Source organism: Physella acuta, unplaced genomic scaffold (genome assembly GCF_028476545.2).
Source record: "Physella acuta isolate Inbredline_101_S28 unplaced genomic scaffold, ASM2847654v3 ptg000792l, whole genome shotgun sequence".
NCBI lineage: Eukaryota > Metazoa > Mollusca > Gastropoda > Physidae > Physella > Physella acuta.
Genome location: NW_026732310.1, coordinates 427,508 through 451,715, shown reverse-complemented (window position 1 = coordinate 451,715; position 24,208 = coordinate 427,508). Strand labels below are relative to the sequence as shown.

The window sequence follows — 24,208 nt, the reverse complement described above, 5'->3', positions numbered from 1 at the left end:
GGTCTTTAAACAAGTTGTGCACAAACCATTCTTGACAGTTACTACATCTTTTTATTTGATTGTATGCACACAGTGAATGTGAGTTTTCATTGGAACTAACTTCCGTGATGTTTTAAACTGCTGGCATTTTATTTCATGAAAACTGGATTCCAAAGCCTAATACAGTCTAAACAAGCTAATGTAATTCCGTATGACTAAAGCTATTGGATTCCAAACCTTGATGCACTACATAGCTATAGTGGCCAACCTAATTGGATAGGACAGAAACTGAATAGCACTCCGTGACCACATCTTTTACAGTGACAATGGATTTGGTCACTGGCAATGGAAATACACATGTAACCTCTAGAGGATTCCTCAAAGTGGTTTTTTGGGTTTAAGCTGTTTAGATACATATCAAGCAGCATTCATCACCAAGGCTAATTAGTAATTTGTGAATGTTAGGAATATAAAGTTTCACAAGACAGATTAAATTCTTTATGGGATGAGTCAGTGGTCTCCGGGGTATTGTCAGTAACTCCCCGTGGGTGGGGGCTGGATTGTATCAACCAGTCTGAGAACACAGTTTTTACACATCTCTTGTGCTGCTCTATACAGATCAGCTGTGCCCTACTCATATACAGGCTTAGAAGAAAATTATTTCAATAAAAAAATAAACATGTTGTAGATATAATTGCATAGTTTTTAACCACCATGTGATTTAGAAAGTATTGATTTTTTAAATGTCAGACAACATTATCTATTTTTAAAAGACTGTTATCTTCCTTACTTCTAGACAAAAAATTTAGCAGATGTGTTTCACCCATCATAGAAACCTTTTTATTTTAACAACTGATGTAGTCCAACCTTCATACAAACCTTTTTATTCTAAAAACTGACATAGTCCAACCATCATACTAACCTTTTTATTATAACAATTGATGTATTCCAACCATCATACAAACCTGTTTTTATAGATACCTATTTATTCTAACTTGACAGGTGTATTCCACCCATCATACAAACCTTTTTATTATAATGATTAATGTATTCCACCCATCATACAAACCAGTTTTTATACATACCTATTTATTCTAACTTGACAGGTGTATTCCACCCATAATTTGGACACAGACCTGAGGTGATATGTAACTAATCTCTAAACTTGTTTTGTCCAGGTGTGTGCCCACTCCTGTGTAGTGGTAACGGAGTCTACCTGAGGGGACAGTGTCAGTGCAACCAGGGCTGGAAAGGTGTGGAGTGTGACCTGAGGGAATCTGAGTGTGCTGTGCCCAGCTGTAACAACAATGGTCATTGCATCAATGGACAGTGTGTGTGCTTCACAGGCTTCCAAGGATCAGATTGTGCCATAGGTCAGTCACCTTGCTCTAGGCGTACACTTTGTGTTCAGAATGTACCACTTCTGCTTTGTATTTTAAAATACCTATATATTCTCATCAAACCTCAAGCTCAATTACTTACTAAATTTTTAACCAAAATATAAAAACTTTTCTTTAGCATATTTAAGAAAACAACTTGAACATGTCTAAGCCAATAATACTTCAATAAGGTCACCATGTTAAACTGGAAGAAAAAAAAATCATTACAACTTTTATAATGTATGAAGTGGAGAACATATGGGTACACCATTCCTCTTTCTATGCCATTAATATTTTGCTTCATTCTGCACAGATTCTCTCTCACAAATCATTGTACACATTTTTACTTGCTTTTTAATTGTTTTTTGCATGCAATGTTTATGTGTTAAGAACTCCCAATTTATGTTATTTGTTATTTCTGTTAGATATGATCTATTTTTAGAGTTGAATCATGTGGCCAGTCTGTGTTGAACCAGTTCTTACAGGGCCACTGTTTGTTTTTTTACCTCTGTCTGCTTATTTTAAATTATTTTTATAATTAAGAATCTTTTCAATATATATAGCCTAAACAATCATGTCATTGTTTGTGTATTTAGATTTTACACAATCAATGGAAGCCAATTTCAAAAAGAACAATTACGCTAATGTCACTTTGTCAGGTGTTGTATTTTGATGAAATATGAACCAATCCTTCACAAATTTAGGTTGAATAATCTAAATTCTGGTGTCTATGGCGGATGATCTGATATGAACATTTTGAAAACAATTTTTTTACAGATAATTTTTGTTTAACATACATTCTAGTCTTTGTTTAAGATTATTGTTTTGTAGAACTGTCTCATTTTTATAGCTTTATTTTTTTTCAAGCAGAGTAGACAATAAGCTGGTAAAAATATAAACATTTATCTTTAATCAAAATGATGTAAAACTCCTGATTTATTTGCAGCGTTGCCGTTAATATTACAGTTAAGCCTAGAAATAACTAGAAGCTATGTTAAATAATCAGTGTTGTTTTAATTCCCTGCCATTAGGCAGCCCAACATATTTTCTTCTCTGATTCTGCCTTTAGGATGGCCTGTTCACCATATCTTTTCTGAGCAGTTCATTTCTTTCAATTTATGTACTAACAGAGTAATACTAGACCTCACAAATAACCAAGGCAACTATAACTCAACAATGTTATCCTAGTTTCATTGGAAAAATCTTTGCACCATACCATTACACTTCCAAAACCATTGTCTACTTTAGTGGACTGTTTGATGCCTAATTGTTCCGGAAATGGCGCGTGTATTCTGGGCACATGCCACTGCTTTAGAGGGTTTAAAGGCCCTGACTGTAAGATGGAAGATAAGATCAATGTGACCCAGCTGTGCTCCAAAAACTGCTCAGGGAATGGGCTGTACGATGTGGACACCAGCCGCTGTGATTGTAAGCGCCATTTCACTGGCATCAGCTGTGAGACAGGTAAACAATCAATACAACCTTTTTAAAACTGGTATTGATTGATTATAGATCTCTTCTAATCTACTGCTATATCAGTTCAATGAGGATTGCTGATTAATAACATCCTTTTGATTTGGTAGTGATTTGTGATGATGACTAAAGGCCTGATGAGTGTACTTTTTCTTCAGTTATTTGCTTGCCTGTTTTCTTGTATCCTACATTAAAAAAATGCACTTTGTAAACAAAATGTAGTATTTGATCTACTCAATACAGTGAAAGGACGGACAGGTTTAATTTCCCAGCTTACACAGTGTAGTCTAAAAGAACGTTCTGTGATAGAAATGATTTTGTTTAACCAACTAGCATGCTGATTGGTGGTGGCCAGAACAAATTACATTGAAGCTGCTATTTATTTACTTTTTTTTATGCAGCAGTCTACTCATTTATTTTGTTGGCCACGTTTAATTACATGGGATACACAAATGTACTTTACCTTATAATTAATTCAATATCCAAAAGACCTAACTGCACCCAGCTTAAGTTGACCAATCCTGAATTAAAATTAAATTAATTAAACCTAACGACGTAAGCCCATCTCTCTTAGCCAGGTATACAGCAATGTAATTATAATAGTTCAAAATTTTAATTATGTCAAGGAATTCCTTGGTTTACTATTGTGGTTATCATAAATATGTATATAATATTCTTTCTTTACTCTTTATTCACTGTTATATATTGTATTTACTTGTATACTAGCGCCAGTTTGTAGCATTATTTTTGCTTCTTTTATGTATTGTTAGCTGCTTATTTTTATTTTGCTTTGCTGTATTCTATTGTTTTAATTAATACTTTTTCTCACCATGTAACATTCTTAGAATTTTTACATGATATTTTTACAGTTTTAATGCATGCTAAATATGTTAGACTATCAAATCTGTGCACTTAATTTAATTTCATTGAAACACTAGAGCTATTGTTGTATAATATTTCATTTTATCAGTTAAAATTTCCTAAAGCACAATTTTCAATATTAAAATCTTAGCTATAGATTTTCAATTATTACTGTTTTAAGAGTGTAGTAAGACAATAATACTGACTGAACAGTTGACGTAGGTTTTAGTTAAAAAATGTGGTTGCATAATTTCAGAAATTTAAAAATGTGGTTGCATAATTTCAGAAATTTAAAAATGTGGTTGCATAATTTCAGAAATTTAAAAATGTGGTTGCATAATTTCAGAAATTTAAAAAACTGGTATGTCTTATTTCAGAAATTTAAAAATGTGGTGCGTCTTATTTCAGAAATTTAAAAATGTGGTGCGTCTTATTTCAGAAATTTGTCGCCTGGAGTGTATACATGGGAGGTGTGAGAACCAGCGTTGTGTGTGCGCCTCAGGTTGGGCAGGTGCTCTCTGTGACCAGCTGGAGTGTAACCACAGGTGTGACCTACATGGCCAGTGCAACAATGGCTCCTGTATGTGTGACAAGGGCTGGAATGGGAAACACTGCACACTCAGTGAGTCTTTACAACCCTGGTATGGGAAACACTGCACACTCAGTGAGTCTTTACAACCCTGGTATGGGAAACACTGCACACTCAGTGAGTCTTTACAACCCTGGTATGGGAAACACTGCACACTCAGTGAGTTTTTACAACCCTGGTACAGTTCCAGCAATGTTGGTCCTTCCCCACACAGCCTAGTGATAACACATTGTTCGACCACAAAACTTCTTTTCAGAAAAAAATAAAATATATATATATATACATATTTCATATTGGAAACTAGTCTTAGTTTATTATGTTTGAGTTCAAATAGCATAATAATTTACAAAAATAAATAAGAAATTCTACATATTCATTTGAATTACTTTCATTTTTTATATCACTATATTAGTTGTGTTATAAATATATTGTGTTATATATTGTGTTATATATATTTAAGCAACATCAGATTCATTTCAAATTATTTTAATTTTCAAAAACTATATTGCCAGTAATGCTGAAATTAATTTTCTAGTGAAAAAAATTACTAGTGATAGTACAACAAGAAAAACAGAATTAAAATGTATTTCCTGCTTATGCCAGTATATTTAAAATCATATTACCAGCAAGACTTCTCTTACTGCACATAAATAAATCCACTTAAGTCACTTTCAGCACATTAGAGAATACCTCATAAGAAAAATGTTGGGTGCATAGGACTGTGTTAACTGCACTATAGATCTATCATAGTAGCTTGACTGTTAGTGTGTAAGTTTGTTATACAAACCTGAACTGCCTCCTATGAATATTTGATTTATTTGACAGTTGACTTAAACTTCAATGCAACCATAACAACCTGAACTACCCCCTTTGAATGTTGGATTTATTTGACAGTTGACTTAAACTTTAATGCAACCATAACAACCTGAACTACCTCCTATGAATATTAAAGTTACTTTGACAGTTGACTTGAACTTCAATATAACCTTAACTTATATACTACCTGAACCCTATGAATGTTAATGTTACTTTGACTGTTGACCTTAACTACAGTCATAAGACAGCTTGTATAAAAGCATGTCCCTCCCCAGATGGCTGCCCTGGTGACTGCTATGGACATGGACACTGCAGGAGATACAAAGAAGGCTGGAGGTGTGAATGTAAAGATGGATGGAAGGGAGAGGATTGTAACTTGGCTAAAGAAACTTCTTGTTCGGATAGGGTGGATAATGATCATGGTGAGTAGTGTGCTACAGAAGATAGTCTTTACTTCATGAGTTGTTGCCAGGACAGAGGCATAGCTTGTCTGACCACACTTAACTAGATCCAAACCAGTTGGTGTGGTGCACTTTCATCATAGTTTTCTGTTCTGTGCCCAAGACACATGGGGCAAATGAAGTCAAGTTTATCTGTTTCAATGACCTTGGCATATGAGGGATAGTGTAGTCTGCGCTGTGCCCAAAGGGTTTGTTTCCCTGAGTCAGGTACCCATCAAATTTGGCTGAATTCATGGAAGTCTTTCAGACTTGAACCTGGGATCCAAAATTGAGACTTTCCACCATCCATCCTGTTCCTTACTGGTTCGCTTAGGTACAAATAGTAGCTAATGGGTCTTATTGCTGACAACAAGAGATGGAGAACAGTTGGATTTAACATCCTCTTGAGTTGTGCTTGGCTCAAAAGCTGTAGGGAAACAGATAATGACTGAGGTTGATTTGAATGACAACCAGTGCTAAGCTCTATCAAGAGACAATTTAACTTGCCTGCATACATTTCAGATGGTTTAGTGGACTGCTTGGACCCTGACTGTTTTAACTTGCCTGCATACATTTCAGATGGTTTAGTGGACTGCTTTAACTTGCCTGCATACATTTCAGATGGTTTAGTGGACTGTTTTAACTTGCCTGCATACATTTCAGATGGTTTAGTGGACTGTTTAACCTGCATACATTTCAGATGGTTTAGTGGACTGCTTTAACTTGCATACATTTCAATGGTTTAGTGGACTGCTTTAACTTGCCTGCATACATTTCAGATGGTTTAGTGGACTGCTTTAACTTGCCTGCATACATTTCAGATGGTTTAGTGGACTGTTTTAACTTGCCTGCATACATTTCAGATGGTTTAGTGGACTGCTTTAACTTGCCTGCATACATTTCAGATGGTTTAGTGGACTGTTTTAACTTGCCTGCATACATTTCAGATGGTTTAGTGGACTGCTTTAACTTGCCTGCATACATTTCAGATGGTTTAGTGGACTGTTTTAACTTGCCTGCATACATTTCAGATGGTTTAGTGGACTGTTTTAACTTGCATACATTTCAGATGGTTTAGTGGACTGCTTTAACTTGCATACATTTCAATGGTTTAGTGGACTGCTTTAACTTGCCTGCATACATTTCAGATGGTTTAGTGGACTGCTTTAACTTGCCTGCATACATTTCAGATGGTTTAGTGGACTGCCTTGACCCTGACTGCTGCTCATTTGAAGCCTGTGTCAAGAGCCAGTACTGCCAGGCCTCACCTGACCCTAAAGAGATCCTGTTACGTAACAACGCTCCAGCTCCCACAGCTTCCTTCCTGGACAAGATGAGATTTCTGATAGAGGAGAACAGTGTACAGATGGACGCACCACGGAATTCTTTCAATGAAAGGTAGCAGACTTGTTCATTTTTCTTTCTAAAAAGTTGGATAATTAAAACTACTTCAGTGAAAACATTACTTAAATACCAAATTACCTTTCTCAGTGAAGTATCAGTTAAACTACTGATGTTATTTATTTCAGCCAAGTGTCAGTTAAACTACTAGTGTTATTTATTTCAGCCAAGTGTCAGTTAAACTACTAGTGTTATTTATTTCAGCCAAGTGTCAGTTAAACTACCCATGTTATTTATTTCAGCCAAGTGTCAGTTAAACTACTAATGTTATTTATTTCAGCCAAGTGTCAGTTAAACTACTAATGTTATTTATTTCAGCCAAGTGTCAGTTAAACTACTAATGTAATTTATTTCAGCCAAGTGTCAGTTAAACTACTAATGTTATTTATTTCAGCCAAGTGTCAGTTAAACTACTGATGTTATTTATTTCAGCCAAGTGTCAGTAATTCGAGGTCGTGTCCAAACCCCAGATGGCACCCCACTGATTGGTGTAAGGGTAGGCGTGGTCACACAGCCCTTGTATGGCTTCACTCTCACTAGAGAAGAAGGACAGTGAGTTGTTTTATTCCAACCCTTATGTCAAATCTGAATTTATCACACACGACACCCACACACACATGTAGTTGAAAATAAGTGAACAAATATATTCAGTGGGTTAATTTCACCATCTCTTGATCTTTTCTTGATTCATATGTAAAATATTTGGTGATAGTCCTAATGTTTCTCACCTAGCCTTAAGTTTCCTGTGGTAGAAGTGTAATAAAATAATTATGTTTGTTTCAGGTTTGACATTCTTGTGAATGGTGGAGGGTCTGTTACCCTGGAGTTTGTCAGAGATCCTTTCATCACACAAATGGCCAGCGTCCTGGTACCATGGAACCAAATCATCACCATGGACTCTATTGTCATGAACATTGAGAGCAGGGCCAACATGAAGGCTGGCACCACCTGCTCCAACATGGAGAACAACCACGACCACTACCTGCTGCGTCCTGTTGTGCTCAGTACCTGGCAACACACGCAGCTGGGAGCTTGTCCAGAGAGGAGTACCATCATACCTGAGTCACAGGTTAGTACCATCATACCTGAGTCACAGGTTAGTACTTAGCTCCATCATACCTGAGTCACAAGTCAGTACCATCACACCTGAGTCACAGGTTAGTACCATCATACCTGAGTCACAGGTTAGTATCATCATACCTGAGTCACAGGTCAGTACCATCATACCTGAGTCACAGGTTAGTATCATCATACCTGAGTCACAGGTTAGTACTTAGTACCATCATACCTGAGTCACAGGTCAGTACCATCATACCTGAGTCACAGGTTAGCACCATCATACCTGAGTCACAGGTCAGTACCATCATACCTGAGTCACAGGTTAGCACCATCATACCTGAGTCACAGGTTAGTACCATCATACCTGAGTCACAGGTCAGTACCATCATACCTGTCATAGGTCAGTACCATCACACCTGAGTCACAGGTTAGTACCATCATACCTGAGTCACAGGTCGGTACCATCATACCTGTCACAGGTCAGTACCATCACACCTGAGTCACAGGTCAGTACTTTAGCACCATCATACCTGAGTCACAGGTCAGTACCATCATACCTGTCACAGGTCAGTACCATCACACCTGAGTCACAGGTCAGTACTTTAGCACCATCATACCTGAGTCACAGGTTAGTACTTTAGCACCATCATACCTGAGTCACAGGTTAGTACCATCATACCTGAGTCACAAGTCAGTACCATCATACCTGAGTCACAGGTTAGTACCATCATACCTGAGTCACAAGTCAGTACCATCATACCTGAGTCACAGGTCAGTACCATCATACCTGAGTCACAGGTTAGTATCATCATACCTGAGTCACAGGTCAGTAATTAGCACCATCATACCTGAGTCACAGGTCAGTAATTAGCACCATCATGCCTGAGTCACAGGTAAGTACCATCATACCTGAGTCACAGGTCAGTAATTAGCACCATCATACCTGAGTCACAGGTCAGTAATTAGCACCATCATACCTGAGTCACAGGTTAGTACCATCATACCTGAGTCACAGGTCAGTACCATCATACCTGAGTCACAGGTCAGTACCATCATACCTGAGTCACAGGTCAGTACCATCATACCTGAGTCACAGGTCAGCACCATCATACCTGAGTCACAGGTCAGTAATTAGCACCATCATACCTGAGTCACAGGTCAGTAATTAGCACCATCATACCTGAGTCACAGGTCAGTACCATCATACCTGAGTCACAGGTCAGTAATTAGCACCATCATACCTGAGTCACAGGTTAGTACCATCATACCTGAGTCACAGGTCAGTACCATCATACCTGAGTCACAGGTCAGTACCATCATACCTGAGTCACAGGTCAGTACCATCATACCTGAGTCACAGGTAAGTACCATCATACCTGTCACAGGTTAGCACCATCATACCTGTCACAGGTTAGCACCATCATACCTGAGTCACAGGTAAGTACCATCATACCTGTCACAGGTTAGCACCATCATACCTGAGTCACACGTTAGCTCCATCATACCTGTCACAGGTAAGTACTTTAGCTCCATCATACCTGCCACAGGTCAGTACTTTAGCTCCATCATACCTGAGTCACAGGTTAGTACCATCATACCTGTCACAGGTTAGCACCATCATACCTGAGTCACAGGCAGTACTTAGCACCATCATACCTGAGTCACAGGTTAGTACCATCATACCTGAGTCACAGGTCAGTACTTTAGCTCCATCATACCTGCCACAGGTCAGTACTTTAGCACCATCATACCTGAGTCACAGGTTAGTACCATCATACCTGTCACAGGTTAGCACCATCATACCTGTCACAGGCTAGCACCATCATACCTGAGTCACACGTTAGTACCATCATACCTGAGTCACAGGTCAGTACTTTAGCTCCATCATACCTGCCACAGGTCAGTACTTTAGCACCATCATACCTGAGTCACAGGTTAGTACCATCATACCTGTCACAGGTTAGCACCATCATACCTGAGTCACAGGTTAGTACCATCATACCTGAGTCACAGGTCAGTACTTTAGCTCCATCATACCTGCCACAGGTCAGTACTTTAGTACCATCATACCTGAGTCACAGGTTAGTACCATCATACCTGAGTCACAGGTTAGTACTTTAGCTCCATCATACTTGAGTCTCAGGTTAGTACTTTAGCACCATCATACCTGCCACAGGTCAGTACTTTAGCTCCATCGTACCTATCACAGGTTAGTACTTTAGCACCATCATGCATGTCACAGGTTAGTACTTTAGCACCATTATACCTGAGTCACAGGTCAGTACTTTAGCACCATTATACCTGAGTCACAGGTCAGTACTTTAGCACCATTATACCTGAGTCACAGGTTAGTACTTTAGCACCATCATACTGAGGCATAAATTCATTTTGTGTTAAAAAGATAGCAGTTATAAAATAACATATGGATGCACTCATTAAAGTACAAATGAAATATTTCAATATCATTAAAAATGTAACTGATGTAATGACAACATAGTTTCTCATAGCTCCCATCCAATTTTGTTTAATTACAACTAATACCCTTTGTATTCAGGTGCTTCAGGAAAGTCAGAACATCCCAGGTACAGATGTGCACCTGGTGTATCACAGCTCTGAATCCTCTGGCTACATGTCCCTGATCATGATCCAGATGACCCCCAGCAACATCCCCCACACCTTGTCCATGGTCCACCTCCGTGTGTCCGTACAAGGTGTGGAGTTCAAGAAAATATTTGAGGCTGACCCTAACCTCAAGTACACCTTTGCCTGGGACAGGCTCAATGCTTATAAACAGAAGGTCTATGGCATTGTTACAGCCAGAGGTTGGTCACACTTGTACAACAATTTTCTGCTAACATTCTCTGACTATGTTTATTGCTGAAATATAGACATTATTTTTTAACTATTAGAAAAGCAACATATTTCTGTATTTCATCCTTTTTCAAACTTTAGTGTACGTGGGCTATCAGTACCTGAGCTGTGACCACATCTACTGGGAAACTCGTAGTGCCACTCTGAATGGATATGACATGACAGCCTCACATATAGGTGGATGGAACCTGGACATACACCACACCTACAACTATCAAGAAGGTAACATTTTATTTTAGGCTTTTTGCCCTCAACTCCTATTTACTTTTTAGTGCAATTTCCATTCTGGAGAATTGCGTTTATTAACCCGTCATTTCTGGATGTATGGATGAATGTGTGTCCGCAGCTTTAAGTCGTATCTCCTCCTCAACGAAGCAATATCGAGGACTAGTTCTAAAAGCAATTATGTTAAGCAAGTTACGAGGATGAACATAGGCCAAAAAAATTCCGGGTTTCTTTCATGGATTTCCCAGAAAAGCCAAAAAAACTCGAAAAAATGCAGTTTTTGGCCCATATCTCGGCAACCAGACCACTTAGCGACTTGAAACATGTACCAATCGATTCCTGCCATAATTTAGAACGATATTGCCGAAGAAAGTTTTCAAAAATATCCTTTCGTTCGGTCACAAAAAAATTTTTGAATTAATTAAAATTTGGACCGAATTAGTAGGCATTTTTATCCAACCACACCACACACGTCATCACGTTCAATAGCTGCGCCATCACGTTCAATGGCTGCGACATCACGTTCGGTAGCTAGGCGTGCAATGGTTTTTAGTCAGGTAACTCTATTGTAAATAAAACATGTAAAATACTGAAAAAAAAATTAATAAAAAATGTTTTAATAACTAACCAATGGTTTTACTAACCCTGCTCTTGATTTACGCTACAACAGAGCTTCTTTTAGATAACATAAGGAAATTGTGCTAAAATTGTCACTAGACTTTTTAATTACCTTGTTTTGTGAAATGGTAATACTCTCTAACTAAAAAATTTATTAAACAATTGCCCAGAATTTTTACTTATCTTTTTATCTTTTTATTATTGTGAGAAGGCCAAAGTCTATACCTAAATTTTAAAAAAAACCTAACATAAATCCCATTACTTCACCTCCAGGCATCCTGCACAAAGGAGACGGCACTAATATATACCTGAAAGAAAAACCCAAGAAGATCATTAACATACTGGGTAGTGGACAGAGAAGAAAGCTGACCTGTGATGCTTGTAATGGGAAAGCTATGGACAACAGCCTGCTGAGTCCAGTAGCACTGGCCTCAGGTCTAGATGGCAGTCTGTATGTGGGGGACTACAACTTCATCAGGAAACTCTCACCACTGAGGGAAGAGATTGCCAACATTCTAGAGATCAGGTTGGTCTTAACAACCACTAAATACTTTATTACACACCTACAATAGCACAAACTTTATTATTATATACACTAAACAAAGAACACTAATTTATTATACACCTAAAACAAATATCAACTTTTTTTTATCCTCCTAAAAGAATTGTGCACAAATTTATTATAGTTGGCCACAAATCTACAAAACCATAGCATTAAAAAACACTAGCATTAAAAAAACACCACTTTTCGTATTTAAATTTACCAGTTTTATGGTACAGTGGCCAAGGAACATAAAAAATGTATCTATCAGACCTTTTACATAAGTCAAAAATACAAAACAAATAATCAGATACACAGAGGATGTCTACCAGTAGTATTTGAATTATTTTTTTAAACTCATTGACAATGAAAACCTTGTCCCCCCAGCACGATGGTAACACCCTACAAGTTCTACATGACAGTAAGCCCAGTGGATGGCAGGCTGTACATATCTGACTTCATGAGCCACAAGATCATCCGTGTGAGAACCATGGGACCTGTGCCAGACCTGGCTGATAATTCGGAGGTGGTCGCTGGCAATGGGGAGGAGTGTACCCCAGGGGAGACTGACCTCTGTGGTGATGGTGGACCTGCAGTCAATGCCAGACTTAGATACCCTAAAGGTAGAACTTTTGTTGGGGTCATAGGTCAATGTCAGACTTAGATACCCTAAAGGTAGAACTTTTGTTGGGGTCAATGTCAGACTTAGATACCCTAAAGGTAGAACTTTTGTTGAGGTCATAGGTCAATGTCAGGCTTAGATACCCTAAAGGTAGAACTTTTGTTGGGGTCATAGGTCAATGCCAGGCTTAGATACCCTAAAGGTAGACCTTTTGTTGGGGTCATAGGTCAATGTCAGGCTTAGATACCCTAAAGGTAGAACTTTTGTTGGGGTCATAGGTCAATGCCAGGCTTAGATACCCTAAAGGTAGAACTTTTGTTGGGGTCATAGGTCAATGCCAGGCTTAGATACCCTAAAGGTAGAACTTTTGTTGGGGTCATAGGTCAATGTCAGGCTTAGATACCCTAAAGGTAGAACTTTTGTTGGGGTCATAGGTCAATGCCAGGCTTAGATACCCTAAAGGTAGAACTTTTGTTGGGGTCATAGGTCAATGCCAGGCTTAGATACCCTAAAGGTAGAACTTTTGTTGGGGTCATAGGTCAATGTCAGTCTTAGATAAAGGTAGAACTTTTGTTGGGGTCATAGGTCAATGTCAGGCTTAGATAAAGGTAGAACTTTTGTTGGGGTCATAGGTCAATGTCAGGCTTAGATAAAGGTGTTATATTAAGTTCAGTACTTTACTATATTTTGCCCTTGAGATATTTGTCTGAGATCATCTAACCATTAAATTCCAATTTCTTGCTGTTGCTGATGTTCTTTTTCTTCCTTATTCCCTAGGTATTGCCATTAGCAAGGATGGTATCATCTATGTAGCAGATGGTCCCAACATCAGGAAAATAACTCCCGATGGCTCCATTGGAACATTGATTGGTACACAGACTCAGCCTAGAGAATGGACACCAATGCCATGTGATGACATTCTTTCTGCTGAAAGGGTAAATAGCCAACATACATTAGATGTGTAGAAATAATATCTCCATTTGTTTAGTTCATTACTAGGTCTTTTATCTACATTGATGACAAACATATCTTGTTGTTTGCAGGTGTCACTAAAATGGCCGACATCTTTGAGCATTAACCCTTTGGATGACTCCCTCCACATCCTCGACCATTCCATTGTTCTCAAACTGACCAGTGACTTTAAACTGGTCACCGTAGCTGGACGCCCCATTTATTGTCCACCACGCCACTCTTCCTTCTTGCCACTCGGAGTTTTGACAGATGATGAGCAGGCCTCCAATGTGGCTGACCACGTGACCCTAGTCTCACCAAAGAGTATCACCTTTGGACCCCATGGTGACCTGTATATAGTAGAAAGTGATACCCACCACATCAACAGAGTGCGGGTGGTCAGTACAGATGGTAGAATACATCACTTTGCTGGGGCTAAAAGTAAATGTGACTGCAGACAGGTTTGTACTTTCTTCTCAAGTACTTCCTACTCTTTTGTTGTAAAAGCTGGTGAAAACCTTATTTTTTTAATTATTTATTTTTGGATTAGTCACAAGTAGGCCAATACAATTGGTAAATATTTAAATTCATAAACAAAATTTAAATACCTTGAAAGAATCACCATTTATTTTTCTGAAGTTTTTTGAGAATATTTAATTTTTTATTGAGGTGCCGTCCTTTTTAAAAAGTTTTATTTCAATTAAAATAATGCTCAAATTAAAACAAGACACAAATTAAAACAAAGCATAAATTAAAACAGCACAAATTAAAACAGAGCACAAATTAAAACAAAGCATTAACTAAAGCACAAATTAAAGCATTACCTTGTGTCTGCAGGAGAAATGTGCCTGCTTCAACCCAAGAGAAACGTTGGCAGCCCAGGCCTTGTTTAGTGACCCGACCTCTGTGACTGTCACACCTGATGGTGTTCTACACCTGGCTGACATGGGGAACCTGCGGGTGTTCTCTGTGGTCTCAGAGCTGCCCATCCTACACAACAGCATCTACGAGGTTCTGGCCCCTGAGACCCAGGAGCTGTACATCTTCAACAAGAATGGCCAGCACCAGCAGACCATCAACATACACACTGGACAGTACATCTACAACTTCACGTACAATGTTCTGTCCTCGTACGGCAAGCTGGTCAATGTTATTGATGCAGCCCAGAACAAAATCATCATCAACAGGACGGGGGAGTCGCATGCGTCCGAGCTGATCCTGCCCTCTGGCCAAAAGTGTACCCTGTCCATGGACAACAGACACAGGCTGCACAAGTACAAGGCCTCCAACAACTTGACCTCCACCTTCACCTACACGGTCCACACTGGTCTCCTGGAGTCTAAACAAGACAGTGACGGCCAGACTTTTTTCTTTCACTACGACGACACAGGACGGCTGCTCACTGTCAGGCAACCCACTGGCCAGATCACCACACTGACCACTGATATTAACACCACAGGTTCCATTGTCCATGTGGCTACGGGTACGCGCCATGTGAGCGCCATGGCTACCTATGGGAGCGTGCAGTCAGTTATGCATGGCAAGTTGCTTGCTAAGCCACCTTTTTACACTCTTTTTCTCCTTTCCTTATGAGCACAAATCAATACAAATAGAAATCTAAAACATCTTCTAATAAATTTTAAAACTATATAAAAATCAATGAATAATTTGAAAGTCATTGGGCAAAATATTGAAGACATTTTCCTAATAGATTTGTGCTCTTTTAGATTTATATTTTTAAAATTTGTGCCCTCATTTCTTCTTTACAGTCACCCTTTAGAACTTGCTTATCCTCAGCAATCACATTAGCCAAACTTATTTTAACATAATTCAGCTTCAATTTTTATTTGCAAAATCATCCCATTATGATTATTTTATAAACCAAATTGAACACTTCACCATAGTAAGCTTGGGTACAAAGACTAGCGTACTAATTTTAAAATAATGAAAGTAACTTTTAGCAAACCTGAATGTGAATCTACCCTTACCTTAAATAGATACCTGTAAGTTAAATGAAGCATATTAAAATTTAATTATGGCTGTATGAAGTATAGATCTTCTACTACCAATGTTGTAGAAAGTTATTTGTTGTATCAAACAACAAATATTTGGTCATGTGACAAGCAGTTGTTATGAAAGTTATAGTTATCCAAGTTATACTTATCCTAGATAAGATTTATGACAGTACCATTAATAACTAGGTAGCATTTGAAGGGATTCTTTTAGAAAACTAAAAAGTTTGATCTGTTCAGTAATGTGTAGATACATTTCATTACAGCTGTTCATTGTTTTTTTTCATAAATGTTGCTATCAGTATTTAAATATTGAAGGTCTTTAGACTTGAAGATTGTATGGCTCGTGTAGTTGTTTAAAATTAGATCTCATCTGCATGTAAGATGTTAACGTGGACATAAAACATCATCAATGTTTACTGTCTAATTAGCTGGAGTCATGCATAACATTTGATGACTGATGTAGTCTTGACACAAAATATAACATAACATGGAGTTGATAGATGTCATTAATGTAGGATAGATAATTAATAGAAGCTAGATATTTGACACAAAATATTAACATAACATGGAGTTGACAGATATCATTAAAGTAGGATTGATAATTAATAGCTAGATATTTGACATAAAATATTAACATAACATGGAGTTTATAGATGTTAAAGTAACTGCATACCAACTGATGGTTGATAGAAACTAAGTATTTTACACACCATATGAACCTAACATAGATTTTAAATACATTCATGCTGTTGTTTCAGTAGATAGAAACTAACAAACACATTTTAATTGAAACTAAATATTGGATCTCTTTTTATAACTTAAATATTGATTTATGAAACATAATTACGATCAGTAGATAAATTTCAAAAGTGTAGGTACTTTTCATAAATTAGATGAATATAAATTAAAACCCATGTAGATTGTAATGATATTTTTTGTGCATTCTATTTTTTTACTTCCAAAAGAATTTAGACAAACAACAACAGTATAAGGTCTAGTTTTGAACACAAGGTTTAAGTAAAAATTGTCAATATTTCATCACAGTCAAGCCAATGATTTTAAAATAGCTTTAATGATAAGAAGATAGATGTACAAAAACATCCTCTTGTTCTCTATTTGGTCTATTTGATAGTCACAGTCCCCAATAACATTTTTGGTTTGTGTCTATTACTATAACATGATCGTGTGGAGTTAAAATGAGAGCTTAATGTGCATCGTTTATAAATAACTGCATCATACTGAGAGTATATTAACATCCTTATAGATTGCTTTTATACACTTCTAACCCATATGCATATGTACTGTGTGAAGTTAACATAACAAAAGTTAATTTTTTAATTGTTAGCTCATAGTGGATTTTCTGTTGGTAAACTGTTAAACACTTCTACATAAATATAAATTGTGCCTAATACATGCATGCTATAAGAATGTTCAAAATGCCTATAGAGCTGTAAGATTTAATATGATCAAGATTGCAACAGTTAGCTATGGAGAGGTGCTTCTGTATTCTGTGTATTCTAACCTTCTGTAGCATCTCTAATGTGTAGTCTTGGTGTCTAGAATACTTCTGGTGGCTCTGCTTGTAGGAATAACATACTGCATGTCATCATTTTAATTCACTTATTTCTTGGTACTCTTATTAATAACAGTCAAATTTATAGTCATACTAAAGAACAACTGTAAATAAACATTGATTCTCTAGAGGCGACACATTCTAATAATGTAATCATGGCCCAATAGCTACATGTGTTCTTTTATTTTATTACATTTAGTTGATTCTTGAAAGTTGTTTTTTTATTCACTCAGGTTCAACTCAGACTAAGGTGACCTACTTACCAGATGGAGCTGTGATTGTGCTGTTTCCTAGCAACCTGACTGTTTCCTTAGAAACAGGAAGCCACCCCATCATGGAGAATGAGAACCGCATGCATTACAAGCGTAAAATTATTGTCCCTGGCTCCTCTGTCCACCGCCTGGAGTGGAGGTTTTACCTTCGGCGTGGGGGCCGTGTCAGATCCTCCAGGGTGATAGAGAAACTTGGTCTACGTAGTCGGGTAGGGGACCTGGCTCGGCAGCATGTTGTGCATGATTCTCTAGGAGGAGAGGGCAGAGACAAGGCCCTGATGGTATGTCTCATCCCAGTCTGTTTCATTTAACTCTTAATCTAAAACCAAGCAGCCGTCTCTCTCACTCTAATCTTAAAGCTAATCATCAGGCTGTTTGGTTTTTTTACTGGCTGATATTTTGTTTCAACAGTTTTTTTTTAAAGTAAATCTTTGAAAAAGTTTTCTATTCAATGTTATCAAACCAACAAAGCTTATGAACTACTGCTTCAGTAAAATTTATAAAGTAAAACATATACCAGCCATGGTTGAAGCTGCATGAAACATTACTGGAAACCAAAATTTACAAACTGAATATAACATTTTTAATGTACAAGCACTGTGTATAGAGAATTGTTTAGTTTTAGAAGACTGAATTAACAGCACATAAAGATTTTACCTGCTACTTGGGGGGTTAGAAAAAGTTGCGTCTAAGTTTTTAAGAAAACTAATTTTCATTAAAAGTGAAAAAAAAAATGTTTAAAAAATGTACTTAAAGTCATTAATTTTCTGCTAGGTTGTTGAAACTAAACAGTGTTAGTTAGTTAATCAACTTCAAACAAAGTCAGTTTTAAAATAAAAAAATTATCTTGGCATTAAACTTCATTCTGGTTCAGTTAATGGTTTTTAAATTCACTGTAAAAATTATTTAATTTCAAAAGGGTCTATATTGGATAATAAATCAATGGCTTAGCATTTTAATACATTGATAACAACAACAAAAAAAATTAAAATAATTACTCTGTGAAATTATTCAAACTTAAATATCATTACTGTGTAAAGTATTATGGACTGTTTAACAGGAGAAAGACTTTTTTAAATCTCTAAATATCTTAGTAAATTCAATTATTTTTTATTGAAATCTAAAGGTAAAAAGAGTACAAAAAAAAGCTGGGAAAATACATCAAAAATAGCCTTCATAGTTAGTCTTGCATCTACTGATACAAGCAGTGTATGAATCCAATACAGCATGGAGAAACTAAAATATATTTTTCACTTTCTTATTTTTAATTATTTTTTTTTTGCCATTGTTTACTTACTTCTAAATTTATTTTTTAAGTAGTAATTTGCATAAATACTCACCACCCATTAATAGTTTTTAAACAAATTATGGACTCCCTTTGAATGTATGTAAAAATAAACTATTGCTTTTTATAGAAAATAAAACACTTTAACTGTTTAGTTTACTTGTTTAAAAATAACCAGTTTATAGTAGAACGTCGCTTTTTCACTCACCCTAAATTTATTGTTCCCTTTATTAAATTTTACCTGGGAAACTAAATTCTGCATCATTAACCACACAAAAATACCTGAGTTTCAAAACTATTCCCTTAATTAATGTTTTTAAACACTAAAATATAAAGACTTGAAAAAGCAGCCATCAACACAGTTATAGTAACACACCAAGTGATGAAGATTGTATTTGTAAAAAAAACAGAACATTTTAATCATTCGTTCTAAGATTTCCATCTATAGTTTAAGTTACATTTGATGATTCATGGCATGAAATTACTCTTCAAAGTATTTTCAGTTATAAGTTTGGGCATGAACTTATTATGTGCATTTTACTTTCTTATAATGGTTCATTCAGCCTGGAACAATTAGTGTACTTAAACCACATAAGGCAAAAGGGGGGAAATAACTTCAGTATACTTATATGTGTTTGAGTTGCAGCATTTATTACTGCTCCTGATTACCATTATAAAAAATACATGCTAATGATATGCCATGGTCAAATGTCTTTCTCATCTCTACTTTTTCTTTAATTCAATTTGCTACTTCTGTCTTAAGAAAAAAATGCCAATTGTCATCCAACCTTTAAACAAGTTTAAAAATAAACTGTAGACTCTACACAGGAGACTCGTCATAGAAGTAAATGTTCATATCTGCTCCTGTAACTGAATGAAATGTTGACTCTAGATAAGAGACTCATCATAGAATTAAACATGTATATCTGCTACTGTAACTGAATAAAAATGTTGCCTCTAGATAAATGGGGAGAGCCTTCTGACCGTTGAGTATGACCGGCGCACACACACAGAGACTGTGCTGGACAAGAGTCTAAGGGACATCATCACTGTAGCGTACAACTCTGCTGGTCTGCCCGTACAGTTTATCCCAGCATCCTCCCACCACGCCATGAATGTCACATACAACGCCCACGGTGACATAGTTGAGTGGCAGTATGGAGAACTGATAGAACAGAGGGAGTACATTAGTCCAGGGCTCATCACACAGAGGACCTTAAAGCCTGGGGGAAAACAGTTCCGTTACTTTTATAGAAACAGCTCAAACAAGGTTGGTCCTTTATACACATTGTATAGCACCAAAGTTATGTTTACATATTGATTTACTTACTCTACCTGTCATTAGCCTAACCCCACACTTCTACCTGTCATTAGCCTAACCCCACACTTGTACCTGTCATTAGCCTAACCCCACACTTGTACCTGTCATTAGCCTAACCCCACACTTGTACCTGTCATTAGCCTAACCCCACACTTCTACCTGTCATTAGCCTAACCCCACACTTCTACCTGTCATTAGCCTAACCCCACACTTGTACCTACTCTACCTGTCCCCAGCCTACTGACGTCTTCCTACCGAGTGGCAAACAGTACCTGTTCAAACATGACAAGCAAGGGAACCTTAAGTCCGTCATATCACCTGTTCTTGGACACCACCACTTCCGCACCTTGCTGACCCTGGGTATGAAGCGCTACCTGTACACAGCTCCAGGCTTCTCTCATCCCTACATAGAGGACTATGATGCTATGGGGAAACTGATCCAGGTGAGAATCTTGTTGACCTGCAGGTCTATACAGCTTGTCTCTAACTTAATACAATGTGAAGATTATAGAATCAAATTGGTTGCTGTTTTATACTAAACTAGCCAATGTCTGTCATCAGAAAATTTACCCCAGTGAAGAGAGGCGTGTGGTGTACCGGTACAACAGCATGAGCCAGAGATCTCTGACCATGTTTGACCAGACCCTGATAGAGTACACCTACCACCCCGCTGTCCTGCAGCTCTCCCAGGTCTCCCTAGTGGCCAGGGGCTACTCCAACAAGGTGACCTTTGGCTACCTCAGCTCCCTGGTCCACGACGTCTCCGTCACCTTCCCACAAGACGCCAGCCTGGTTGGGGCAACCATCAGGTTCTCCTATGACAACCACTTCAGGCAGACGGAAACTTTTTTCACACTGACCAACAACATTAGCCTGGCCTCCAACCAGTCCTTTAACAACGACAACGGCAAGCTGTCCTCCATAGCTGGCATCAGTGTTGAGTGGCTGAATGAGGCCAAGCAAGTCTTGTCTCTCTCCCCCATGTCCCTGACCAGAGAGTTTGACAGCTATGGCAGGCTGGTGGACTACAAGATGAAGTTCTCTGGCGACATGAAGTTTGAGATGCAGATTAATTACGACAAGATAGGCCGGGTGCACCAGTGGAAGAGGAAGCTGGACGACGCTAAAGAGCTGACCACAGAGTACATCTATGACGTGGATAGTCATGTGACTGATGTTCTGATGCAGGGGAAAAATACTTGGGATTTGGGCTACGATGCTGATGGTAACCTGAAGAAGATAACCTCCCAGGGTAAGACCCATCACATGGAGTTTGATGTGGGGGACAAGCTCATTTCTATGGGATCCCTGGGGTACAAGTTTGACAGTGATGGCTTCATGGCCCAGAGAGGACTGGACCACGTCAGCTTCAACTCTGATGGTCAGCTGGTGTCTGTCACACAGCATGGCTCCTTCAAGTTTTCTTTCTTCTACGATGCACTGGGCCGGCTAGCTGTCCAGAGAGATCGCTACGGCCACATGTTGCAGCTGTACTACGGGGACACCAGGGCATCCAACACCATCACCCACACCTACAACCACACGACCGGAGTGCTAACTCAGTATTTCCGTGACACTGATGGCACTCTGGTTGCACTCCAGCGTGCAGGCCGACTCTACTTCATCGTGGTGGACCCCAACAAGAGCCCTCTGGTAGTCTTTGATAAGGAGGGCAACACCATCAAATCTGTCACCTACAGTCCCCTAGGCATCAAGGAATCAGATTCTAACCCAGATTTTGAGCTGGTGTTTGGTTTCCAAGGAGGCCTGTACAACTCTATAGCCCAGCTTGTACACTTCCCCAGCCGAGTCTATGACGCCCAGACTGGGAGATACATGTCCCCAGACTACCCACAGGTCTTCAAGAAACTTGACACTGTGGCAGAGGATCCGGAGATTTTGAACTTGTATGTCCATAGATATTTGGTCAATGGACACCTTCAAAATGAACGCTATCCTCGTATGGGTATGTCATAACATTTTACATTTTTCTTACTATGTTGTTAATATTTGCAGAACTTAACCATGCTAGCAACTTTCATATGTTATTATAATTAAAGTTTTTCTGGGGTATTTTCAGACCTCTCTGATTGGCTGAATGCCCTAGGCTATGACATCAAATCTATGGCACCAGATGTGTCGTACACAGGTCAGCTAAAGCCAGGACCTGATGACCAAAACATGCAGCTGCTTCCTGCATCCTCAGCTTTTGAGTGCACATTTAGGAGAGACATGCACAACTTGCTGTCCATCTCCACAGTCCCAAGATCTAAGGTATAAACTATAGCTAACAACATACACATACACATACAGCTACAGTCCCAAGATCTAAGTTATAAACAATAGCTTACAACATATACATACAGCCACAGTCCTAAGATCTAAGGTATAAACTCTAGCTAACAACATATACATACAGCCACAGTCCCAAGATCTAAGGTATAAACTATAGCTAACAACATACAGCCACAGTCCCAAGATCTAAGGTATAAACAATAGCTAACAACATACACATACAGCCACAGTCCCAAGATCTAAGGTATAAACTATAGCTAACAACATACAGCCACAGTCCCAAGATCTAAGGTATAAACAATAGCTAACAACATACACATACAGCCACAGTCCCAAGATCTAAGGTATAAACAATAGCTAACAACATACAGCCACAGTCCCAAGATCAAAGGTATAAACAATAGCTAATAACATACACATAAAGCCACAGTCCCAAGATCTAAGTTATCAGCTCTTTTTATACTGGCCTATTAACATCATACACATAGTTATGTAGATCATTTTTTTGAAGACTTGACATATACATATTTTACTATTACAAATTACACAGCTAAATAGTTAAACGCCTTAAATATATTAGATTTAAAAAATGACCAGAGTGTGTTATCTATAATTATGAAGTCAGCAAACATGAAACCAGACCTAGAGATTCTATTTCCCCTGTTCTCCTATTACAGGTGACGCCCCTCCAATATCTCAAGCCAGAAACCCCAGCTCCCCTAGATTTTATATTCGGTCACGGTGTCACCATATCAGACTTTGATGGTAGAACTGTTGTCAATGTTATGGATGCTGCCCAGTTGTGGCCCAAGAAACTGGCCACTGTGCTGCTGAATTCCTCCCAGATTTTACCCATCCACTTCACCATCAATGGCAGAGACTGTCACTACTTCGTCAAGCCCAGCATCCAACAAGCCACTGAGGACCTGAGAGAGCTGGGCATCCACAGCGAACTGATCACGTACGAATCTGGCATCAACGTCTCAGTCCACCACAACCCACCCCTACACCTGTACAGCCCTGCACCCAAGGAGGTTGACATTAAGATCCACGGCAACCACACCGTCCTCAACGTGCGCTACGGCACCACAGTGGACAGAGAGATGAGGAGGATATTGAAGCAGGCTAAAGACAGGGCGGTCAACCACGCCTGGTCCAGGGAGCGCTTCCTCCTGCAGCACAACCTGCCCTCCATGTACCACTGGTCAGAGTCTGAGCTGCGCCAGATCCTCTCTGTTGGCTCGGTCATGGGTTACGTACCTGACTACAACCATCAGCCTGACCAGTACCCTGAACTCTCAGACGACTGTAACAATATCAGGTTTGTGGCTGAAGTACCTTGACCACCACCTTACAACTCATGAATTCTCCACACTTAATGCTAATACTCAGACAAAGGTTGTCATTTATTATGTTGTCATATTACTTCAGGACCATGCAAGCCATCTTGGAACCACTGTTGGATGAAAAGCTTCACCTAAGGTGACCTCATGAACTCAATTCATTGAACCTTGTCTGACTATTTTACTGAGTTTTTTTTTAAGTAGAACAAGATTTGTTGCGTTTTATTTGGACACAAACATTTACTGTGGAGTGAGTTACAATGGGTAGGTAGGACATGT

At 38.5% G+C, this 24,208-nt stretch overlaps 1 protein-coding gene across 5 annotated transcripts in view; it reads left to right on the top strand.

The window, feature by feature from the left end:
- The window catches only part of LOC131950962 (teneurin-m), an 86,078-nt gene extending 62,149 nt beyond the window's left edge, over positions 1-23,929 (top strand). For 3 of the 5 annotated variants that reach the window (XM_059313195.1, XM_059313194.1, XM_059313193.1), the window contains 20 exons: positions 1,158-1,352; positions 2,607-2,822; positions 4,132-4,314; positions 5,373-5,519; positions 6,728-6,935; positions 7,371-7,490; positions 7,722-8,007; positions 10,552-10,819; positions 10,950-11,090; positions 11,985-12,237; positions 12,640-12,875; positions 13,652-13,809; positions 13,918-14,286; positions 14,663-15,365; positions 17,647-17,966; positions 19,932-20,240; positions 20,528-20,734; positions 20,853-22,257; positions 22,372-22,565; positions 23,264-23,929. In XM_059313195.1, coding sequence (XP_059169178.1) covers positions 1,158-1,352; positions 2,607-2,822; positions 4,132-4,314; positions 5,373-5,519; positions 6,728-6,935; positions 7,371-7,490; positions 7,722-8,007; positions 10,552-10,819; positions 10,950-11,090; positions 11,985-12,237; positions 12,640-12,875; positions 13,652-13,809; positions 13,918-14,286; positions 14,663-15,365; positions 17,647-17,966; positions 19,932-20,240; positions 20,528-20,734; positions 20,853-22,257; positions 22,372-22,565; positions 23,264-23,929 — 6,584 coding nt within the window. The remainder of the gene's footprint in view (positions 1-1,157; positions 1,353-2,606; positions 2,823-4,131; positions 4,315-5,372; positions 5,520-6,727; positions 6,936-7,370; positions 7,491-7,721; positions 8,008-10,551; positions 10,820-10,949; positions 11,091-11,984; positions 12,238-12,639; positions 12,876-13,651; positions 13,810-13,917; positions 14,287-14,662; positions 15,366-17,646; positions 17,967-19,931; positions 20,241-20,527; positions 20,735-20,852; positions 22,258-22,371; positions 22,566-23,263) is intronic. The other 2 variants (XM_059313196.1, XM_059313197.1) reach the window with 2 other exon arrangements.
- The last annotated feature ends 279 nt before the right edge of the window (positions 23,930-24,208 follow it).